Source organism: Photinus pyralis, unplaced genomic scaffold (genome assembly GCF_008802855.1).
Source record: "Photinus pyralis isolate 1611_PpyrPB1 unplaced genomic scaffold, Ppyr1.3 Ppyr1.4_LG2, whole genome shotgun sequence".
Lineage (NCBI taxonomy): Eukaryota > Metazoa > Arthropoda > Insecta > Coleoptera > Lampyridae > Photinus > Photinus pyralis.
Genome location: NW_022170403.1, coordinates 39,510,512 through 39,520,701, shown reverse-complemented (window position 1 = coordinate 39,520,701; position 10,190 = coordinate 39,510,512). Strand labels below are relative to the sequence as shown.

Genomic DNA, 10,190 nt, shown 5'->3' with positions numbered 1-10,190 from the left:
AGATTGGCATACCTAGTCTTCAGAGGGTTTGGTGATTTGATTGTTCTTCTTGATTGTTGCATATGTTTGATGTTGAACGTGTTTCTCCATACGAAATTGATCGTTTACAAGCACAGATAAGCAATCAGACACAAATCTTACTTTCTATAGATAAGTGATGGCGTTTTGTAGCTTTTAATTAGGGCCTTTTTTCCTGTGAGATGTAAAGAAGGGATTGGCATAAGTTACCTTCTCTAAACTTTATCTGATAGGTACAGGGTTCCTTTCCTTCTTGTATCTTCAATAAAAATTCATATTTAAAGTGACAACTGCAACACGACGTGACTTATGACCTACTATATCAAGCGTTTTTCTAATTTTCCAGACTTTATTTCTGACACGGGTCCTTCTTTTCTAGGGAAAATGCAATGGAAACATTGCTATTTTCAAAATTATTTGCAGGGGAAAACAACAAATGTAGATACTGGTGATCTAAACATCTAACAATTTAGTAACGACATAAATACTAATGAAACCCTTTGACTTAATTCATTCATTCAAATGTATCAGATATATAATACTACCCAAACTAGAAGTTTTCACCAACAATTAATTACACCAGCAGTTCTCAATAGGATTATGTTATCAGCAAGCGTACCTCATATTTAAAACAAAAATTTTGACCCGGAATATCTGACTCATTCATTGTCAAACTCGTTAATAGTCGTTGCTTCTTGCGGATTAATTAAGAACACACCAACGACTATTACCTCACTACGTATAGAATAATAGAGAACGGTTCTCTTCTAGATTTCAAGGAACTGCTTCGCAGAATTCCAATTTAAAAATCAATAATCTAACGTCAATCGCCTATTTGACAAGATTGTCTAGGAACGTTGCTTTGTGCGTGTCGATATTGCGATGTCCAGAAGAAAAAGGAATATTCCAACTCTAATAAAGGTGATAGAATTCCTTCTCTATTAGATTTGATCAAAAAAGGCAAACTTTTGCAGAATTTAAATTTGCTAAAGATATACGACGAATCTTATTAAACGATAACCAAACCTTAAAAAAGAGAATAAAACATCAATAATATTGGAAAAAGAAAAATTATTACAAAAATTTAATCAACAATCTCATCTAAAAAAAAAAAAACTAATGCTGGACTTAGTTAACAAGTCAATGTAAACAAACGAATACAAAATAAAAAAATAAATTATAAGAATAAACTTTAACTGTTCGAATTGATATGGCTGCAGCTTTTGGCCAATATTATCAAACAGAATTTCAATAAAATTATGATCATTTTGGGTTAGTAATTTAATAAGAAATGTACGAATAAGTGAATCTGCACTCAATCAATGTTTTTTACATCAGTCTCAAAGTGACGAAGTTTAATCGAATAATAGTTAGTCTGCCAAATAAAACTAACTGGTTAGAACGGTTACCTGTAAGCGCAATCAAGTATGTAAAGAATTGATTGCCCTCATATTACGAACATCATATTAAATTGTTCAATTAAGGAGGGCCAATTTCCCATCAGCCTTTAAAATTGGCCTCCGTGAACTTTACTACAATAAAAAAGTGGAACCCTAGCGATGTCGCAAATATCGCCGATTGCTTTTTATAGTACAGTTTCTCAAAAATAATAGAAAAGGTCGGTGGCAAAACGGATTTATCGTATTAAACAAATTTCAACTAATAACAATGGTCAGCAACGGTTTAAAATGGCTTGTTCAACAGAATCAAGTATTGCGAATACATACAGTTCTGTGACACAGTAAATTAGATGTCGTAGTGAATACGTGTGTCTATCTTTTCATTATATCTTCGAGCTTTGACAACTGTAAATAAAGCATTGTATCCGACAGATTATAACCTTGGAATCGAGGATCCATTAAACAACTGGTTCGTTGTCATTTTTGAGAAAACGAAGAATTATGTAGCTGTCAACAAGCTTTCGGATGAATTAAGTTAGATTTAGAAACTCCACAAGGTAGCGTTTTGGGACCACTTATCTTTCTCTTATACATCAATGATCTTCCTAATTTTATTACACATGGTAAATTGCTCATATATGCTGACGATACGTGTATGATCATATTTGACCCTACAACGGCTAATCTAATAAAGAAAATTAACGCATGTTGGAGTGCATTTTCAAATTGGTGCTTTAGGAATTATCTAATAATTAATCCTGCAAAAACATTGATTATTGAACATCACAGCATGCGAAAAAAATCATCTTTTCACCAGTTTTCTTTTGACAAGAGTATAGTCTATACGTCTACATCAGTAGAGTTTCTGGGAATTACATGCGATAGTGGGCTCTCCTGGGACACTCATATCAACAACGTCTGCAACAAATTAATTACTTATTGACCACGTTAAAATCAATGCTGGATACTGAAACACTTTTAAATGTTTATTATGCATATGGATATTCAGCTATAGCGTATAGAATTATAGTATGGTGGCAGGGTCGAGATGTTCAAAGGGTTTTTGTATTACAAAAAAGGATAGTAAAATTGATCTTTGGTCTTAGTGGGAGAACATCGTGCCGTGAATTCTTCAAAAGCAAAAAAATATTGACCGTGGCATCTATATACCTCCTCAAACTACTATGTCACATTCACTTAAATAAGCACAACCTTCTGAGGAATTCTGACATTCATAGTTATAACACCAGACACAAAACCGATTTTGTAAACTTTAAAGTGAAGAACAGTTATTGTACTAAATCACCAAATCACGCCGGTGTAAATTTCTTTAATAAGCTTCCAAGTGATCTGAAGACTATTCAAAATAAATTTATATTTAAGCGAAAGTTAAAAACGTTGCTATTCAATCATTGCTTCTACACTGTGAAAGAATTCCTCACTCTTACTGCACATCCTTAGTCTTAGTGTTCTTGTGTTTGTGTTTAATATTGTTCCATAGTGATCATTAATGGCTTTAATTTTTATGTATATTTTAATAGTTGTTTGTTTGTTTCATGTTATGTTTATATATACACATACACACACATTGTAAGTACCAAAGTAATTTTAAGACGAGTGCAAAAATTACTATGTAATTACTTAGCACAATAAATAAAATGAAAAAAATGAAATGCATGTTTGAAAATAATGCAGATCACTGACTACCAGTCTCAAATTAACACGTCAAACGTCATCGAATCCATATACGTCACAACGACCGTTTTTTACGTTCGACACCTTACCAAATGGTACCGCAAGTCGCTACGCCGTTTCGTTATTAAATAATAACGAAACGGCGTAGCGACTTGCGGTTTTCACCTTTACTCTTAGATATTTTCAATCTATCTTTAGACGAAAACATGAAATTTGGGTATACTGCCCCTTTAACACATGCCTCAAAAAACGGGTCGTTTTTTAGGCGAACAGATTTTTGTTTAGTATTTGAAATTAGTGAAGTGAAGTCGCGGTTTTGCATAGCCCATTTTCGTTTCCAATCTCGTGCCTTTGTGCACCCCAAGTTTAGACAGTGTCTTTCCAGAAGAAGGATAATTTTGGATATCAGTGTTCCTATTTTGGATGCAGTATTATTTTGGATGCAGTGCCATTTTGGATATCAGTGCTGCAATTTTTGGATTACTGTGCCCGAATAAAGTTTATTAGTTCACGATCACTCGACAGATAGGAATTGAATCGAGGAAATTATTATTTAGCTCATCTACGTTAGTTAAATGTTCAGGCTTTAGATTTACTAATATTAAGCTTTTTGATTTCAGATCATGCAAGATTTGAACTCATATTTGGGAATTTAATTTTGTAGTAAGTCTTTCCACGAATGACACTAATGACAGCACTATTTATAGCATTTCGTAGCTGTTTATATAATGCCAATGAACAGGGTAACTTGCTTATAGCGATGCATTGCGAAGAAACTATGAGTATGGTAAATCAAGGTTTACGTTAACGAGTGAGGTTAACTGCCGAAGCGTAGCTGAGGCAGGAATTTGAAACAAGTAACTTAAACTGATTTAACATACAAATATAATGTAAAACATTTTATTTGTTACTCAGTTGTAAACGTTGATTAACAAGACAAAAGCAAAAGGGTAAACGTCATCTTTAAACGCTACTGACTTGTAAAACTGACAGCTGACGTGTAAAAATTTGACAAGTTAGTAATCTAGTAATTTATAATAATAATAATAATAATAATAGTCATTTATTGGATAACGTACAGAGAAACAATACATAATTCTAGTGAATATTAAACTCATTTTATTATACGTTATACCAAAAGGGCGAAGTTCAGATATGTAGTACAAACTACAATCTGTTCTACCACTTAACCCTTTTAATAATTTATTGTGCTAAGTCAGATAATGGCAAATAATTATTCAACATAGAACCTAGTGAGTGTACTTATCCGAATATGGAAAGAAAAAAAAATGACAGTGATAATATTTTTTTTTTTTTTAACACAGAATAAAACTGAAAATACCGAAACTGAAAATAAAAAATAAAATTAAACATATTATCTCAAGTGTGTTTGTTGCTGCTCAAGAAGTTTTAATCTAAGGTTTTCTCTGAAGCGTTTTTGGGAACAGGAGTGTAAATGACAGGAAAGGGAGTTGTAGATTTTCGGGACATTGTAGCTAAAAGACCTTTGATAAAGGACAGTTTGATGTTTAGGAATTGATATAAGGTGCTTTGTTCTAGTATTAAGATTATGTAAATTATGTCTAAATTGAATTTTTTCGTACAGATAGGGAGGAAATTTATTGGAAATAATTTTATGAATAAAACATGCGTGGTTTAGCTTTCTACGATTGGACATATTGAGCCACTTAATTTCGACCAATTTATGCGATATTCTATTGTATTTTCTCAGGCCAAATATTAGCCGAAGACAGGAATTTTGCACACGCTGAACTCTTCCGACGTCAAAGGCATCCAAACATGGGCCATATACATTGTCGCAGTAAGTAAATTGAGACAAAACTAGAGATTCGCATAGCATAATCTTAAGTTTACGGTTTAAAACATGCCTATTGTTAAATATAGTTTTTAACTTTAAGTATGCTATGCGTAAAAGTTCCGACACATGCTTCTTAAATCGTAATGTACTGTCAATTGTCAAGCCCAGGTTTTTGACGCTATCAACATTCGGAAGGAGCGACTCCCCAATTTTTACATTAAGCTGTGGCGCATTCACGTTACGTGCTTTAGTTCTACCAAACAACATCACGAAGCTTTTGTGCGAATTTATTTTTAGCCCGTGCCTCTCCGAAACAACTATCAAATTTTCTAGATCTGCATTCACATTGGTACATGCCTTTTCTAATGCGTGTGCCGGAAATTCGTAAAATAATTGCGTGTCGTCAGCATATAGGTGATACCCACAGTGTTGCAGTACACTCACCATATCCAAGGTGTAGATAATGTATAGAAGAGGCCCTAGAATAGATCCCTGAGGGACACCAAGTACCACCGGACGGGTGTCAGAGGCATCGCCATCCAGCATAACATATTGACTTCGGCCCGATATACAGGGTGTCCCTAAAAGGTCTGTACAACGCGCTACCAGGGGTTCTTGGTATCAAAATAGGACGATTTAAACCAACTTACCTCTATCCAAAAGTGCCTCGGTAAGGCGCTATCTGCCGCCAAAGATTTAAAAAAAAAATCGTTATTTTTATTTTATCGGAAAATGGTTTTGCCGATTAAAATGAAATTCGGGATGTGAATGTCTAATGTAAAAAGGGTCTTTGTGATATCATCGTTTTGATTGTAGTTGCTATGTAGGTGGTAAAATACTGACCATCCACATCTGAAGAGGTCTAAAACTTTTTAACTACATTTTGACGGTTCTGAATTTTTAGACACTGATAGACAGTTTACTTGCAAGCATTTTTTGTCTCTTGATGAATATCGCTATCTGTGATGGTTTACGAAAAAAAAAAAAATTTAGGCATGATGAATGGCATGCACCATACATGCGATTGTTTCTAAAAAAAATCAGAAGATGGCTGTGAAACCTGAGAGTGGCGTAACGTTTGTTTGTTGTTTCTTAAACTTGAACAATTTACGTTTTGCTTGAAGACTTAAAATTTCATTGTTAAAATTGTAATATGAGCTTTCAATACAGTAACGCAGAGTTAACTGATATGCTATTAGTGTTTGGATACTGTCGTGGAAATGGTCGCCAATGCGTTAGGGAGTATACTCACAGGTTTCCAAATCGTCATAGCCTACTTCTTGCTTGCACTTATGGTTTTTGAGGAACAATCGCATGTATGGTGCATGCCATTCATCATGCCTAAATTTTTTTTTTTCGTAAACCATCACAGATAGCGATATTCATCAAGAGACAAAAAATGCTTGCAAGTAAACTGTCTATCAGTGTCTAAAAATTCAGAACCGTCAAAATAGTAGTTAAAAAGTTTTAGACCTCTTCAGATGTGGATGGTCAGTATTTTACCACCTACATAGCAACTACAATCAAAACGATGATATCACAAAGACCCTTTTTACATTAGACATTCACATCCCGAATTTCATTTTAATCGGCAAAACCATTTTCCGATAAAATAAAAATAACGATTTTTTTTTTAAATCTTTGGCGGTAGATAGCGCCTTACCGAAGCACTTTTGGATAGAGGTAAGTTGGGTTAAATCGTCCTATTTTGATACCAAGAACCCCTGGTAGCGCGTTGTACAGACCTTTTAGGGACACCCTGTATAGTTATTAATTAAACTAGATGCGCTGCCACTAAAACCTATGTGCTTTAAAATAGCTATAAGTATATTGTGTGAAATCCTGTCAAAAGCTTTTGAGTAATCCAAAAGAACAAGTACAGCCAGGTTGTTGTTATCAATGGCTCTCATAATGGCATCAGTAATATACGCAAGGGCGGTATTGCAACTATATCCGGGCCTGAAACCAGACTGCATTCGTGGAAGTATATTTCATAGTCCAAATAAGTTCTTATTTGAGACGCCATAATCTTTTCTACTACCTTGGACAGGCAAGGTAAGATGCTTATTGGACGGATGTCTTTAAATTCTCTAGGATCGTTTATCTTGGCTAATGGTATAACTTTGGCGACTTTCCAGCAATTAGGAAAAATGCCATCAACTAAACAGGAATTCACAATATGCGTAATAATGGGAGCCAAGTAAGGTAAGTATAACTTCCACATACACAGACTAATACCATCCCATCCGACGGAATTACTCTTAAGATTTAAGAACGTTTTTAAAACATCTACTTCAGTAACGAGACTAAAATTAAATTGAGTGGATGATGTTCTGAAAGCATTACTTGTATAATATTGAATAAGTGCGTTTTCATCAGATGTAACCGTCTCAGCTAAATTTATAAAAAAATCATTAATTTTATTTGCATCCCGAAGTTCATTGGGAAGTTCACGTTTGTGTGAGGAACTGATGCCAAGTTGCTTTAATTTTTTCCACATAGCCTTGGGAGTGTCGTGTCCTTGTTGCAGCTCGTACTCGAGGTACGCTTTTTTACCCAATCGGATTGCATTAGTGGTGAAATTGCGTAGCTGTTTATAATAACTCCAATGAGCGGGGTTTTTTGTCCTTTTAAATTTCGTTAAAGCTTTGTTTCGAAGGGATATCATTAGTTTAATGTTGTCTGTCAGCCAAGGTGCCGGGGGCTTAGTAATTTTTATTCTTCTACATTCAGCATGCTTATCGAATAGAGCTAATATATTATCGTTTAAAAAGTCTACCTTATCGTTAATATTAGGTAGAGTGTATGCACATTCCCAATCGATAAATTTAAGATCGTTGTCAAACTCAGTCAAATTAAAATTCCGAAAGTTTCGATAGGTATAGTAGAAAGGCTTATCAATTTTAGAATCATTTATAAGAAGTGTGCAGTAAACTAAATGATGGTCAGAGTAGTTATGCATGCTTAAAGTGCCCCATCTACTTACTTTAATGTCTGAGGAGATCACAATATAGTCAATTAGTGTACTGCTCTTTTGCATACACGTGTAGGTTCATTAATTATCTGTTTGTGATCAAAAATATGGAATAACGACAACATTTGCAAAGTTTGTGAGTCAGTACTCTTCAGATAATCAATATTGAAATCTCCTGTATAGAGTATATGGTTACCGTGGGTCATTAAAAGCGAGAGGGACTCCTCCAAGGCCTCAAAAAATCCAGCGTACGCACACTCCTGCCTTCTGTATATCACTCCCGTGACCAGTGTGAAATTATGTAACTTTAATACAATCCAAAGTTGCTCAAGGGCAATATGTAAGTTACTAGATACTGATTCTACAATTGAAAATGTTATCCCCTTTCTTATGTACATACCTACCCCTCCACCTCGTTTCTCACACACACGATCAGAACGTACAAAGGTGTAACCAAGAATATCGACGGCAATTGTGGATATTCGGGATGTCAACCACGTTTCTGTCACAGCAAGAACATCATATTTTTTAAAAATTAGCATCTCCTTCAGATCTGAAAAATTTGCCATTAGTGATCTTGTATTTAAATGAGCAATATCTAAACATCGAGTCATATCAAATCAATATCAAATCAATATACCCAATATAATAAACAGAACAAGAATCAGATCAGTAATGTTACAAACAGAATAATGTGCATAACAATTGAAATATTGATACATAAAATAAAGCAAGATTTCAATGTGCATTAAATGTTGGTTGGATACCTATATAAAATAAAAATAAAAAAAACTCTAATATTACAATATTAATACTTATTCTACAGACAAAAACAACAGAAGAGTAAACACGATCGTAGTCCATTTTTAAAGCGCACCAGATTTAACGCGAGCGATGTCACTATCCGAAGTGATTTCCGCAACTGGGCACTTTTCGTCCTTTCTCGCATAAATGTTTCCGTTTTTAGTCCACAGAAACTTAAATTTTAGATCTTTTTGTAACTGTCGCATTTTATACAGAAGTTGACGACGTTTCGGAGTAAGATTTTCGTTGATGTATATTACATCAGCAACGGTGAATCCAATATCTATAGCTGATAAATTCCGCATTACCTTGCGTTTGATTATTAAGTCATCTTTGGTGTATCGGTTCACAAATTTGCAAATTATCGGCTGGGACGTGTTAGACGATCTAGTGGGGAGTCTGTGACAGATGTCGATAGCATTCTTAGGAATATGCATGGATAAGGCTGTCCCTATTTGCTGTACTAATCCATAGACGTCTTCTCCTTTAACGAGGGGTACACCATGTATCTCGATAGTGTTGCGCCGTGTGTATTGTTCTAGCTTATCTATCTCAAAAACGCAAGAGGAAAGATTTTTGCGCAAATTACAGTTTTCATTTTTGAGCTGCTCAAGCGAATCGGAGTAAGCGTTAAGACGTAGGTTAATTTTGTTTAATTCATCACTGTTGGCGTCTAGTTTCTCATGACAGTAGTTAATTGATTTATTTAAATCATCTTCTCTCACTTGTTGTTTTTGGATAAAGTCTTTAAGTAAGTTCATTATATCGGAATTGGATGGGTCACCTGGGTTTTTACTTGCCATTTCTAACCTCTCACCTTGAGAACAAGTTGCGTACGCCATATCTGCGTATGAACTGTTTACGCCGTGTTTCGAGTTAGATTAATTTTAATTTTAGGCCTTTTGAAACTGCTTGCAGCCTTCTCTGTTGAGAGTAGATCCCAAATTTGAAGTTCAAAACACTTTAATTAATTAAATATAAACTGGATACAGGCCTTATCACACAAATTTTACGACGTACACACTTCACAAACAACTACTCGCGCGCCATATTTGATGATGACAATGATGATGACAATGATGACAATTTCATTGGCCAGAATTAATGCGAAGTCTCTGTTACATGGATAATATAATATTTTAGACATTTCTTCAAGATCAATTTAAGAACTAATTATTTACGTTTACAAATGAGTAACAAATAAAATATTGTACATTATACGCCAGGTAATAGTTTTTACTGGCTCTAGGAGATGACAGGCTCGCCTAACGGCTCGCCAGTTAACTTCTCCTATCGCCAGTAAAAACTCACTTACCTGGCTAATAATGTAAAATACTATTATTTCATATTGCGTTTTTTTCTATTAATACGATGAAATTGGAAATCAATTTTGATTAGAATGTTGTACACATTCAAACAAAAGCAAAAGTGATTTGTTTGATGAGATGTAGGGTACATATGGTCTTTCCAACTAACAGAG

General features: G+C 34.5%; 2 protein-coding genes across 2 annotated transcripts; both read right to left on the bottom strand.

Moving 5' to 3' along the window:
- Nucleotides 1–1,990: 1,990 nt before the first annotated feature.
- LOC116164468 lies at nt 1,991–8,645 on the bottom strand. Its single transcript, XM_031478656.1, has 2 exons — nt 8,103–8,645; nt 1,991–2,336 (listed from the first exon to the last, which is right to left on the bottom strand). The coding sequence occupies exons 1-2, from the start codon at nt 8,518–8,520 to the stop codon at nt 2,272–2,274; spliced, it is 483 nt and encodes a 160-aa protein (XP_031334516.1). The 5' UTR covers nt 8,521–8,645; the 3' UTR covers nt 1,991–2,271.
- Nucleotides 8,646–8,772: 127 nt separating this feature from the next.
- Nucleotides 8,773–9,552, bottom strand: LOC116163995. Its single transcript, XM_031478123.1, has one exon. The coding sequence runs from the start codon at nt 9,550–9,552 to the stop codon at nt 8,773–8,775; it is 780 nt and encodes a 259-aa protein (XP_031333983.1).
- Between the last annotated feature and the right edge of the window lie 638 nt (nt 9,553–10,190).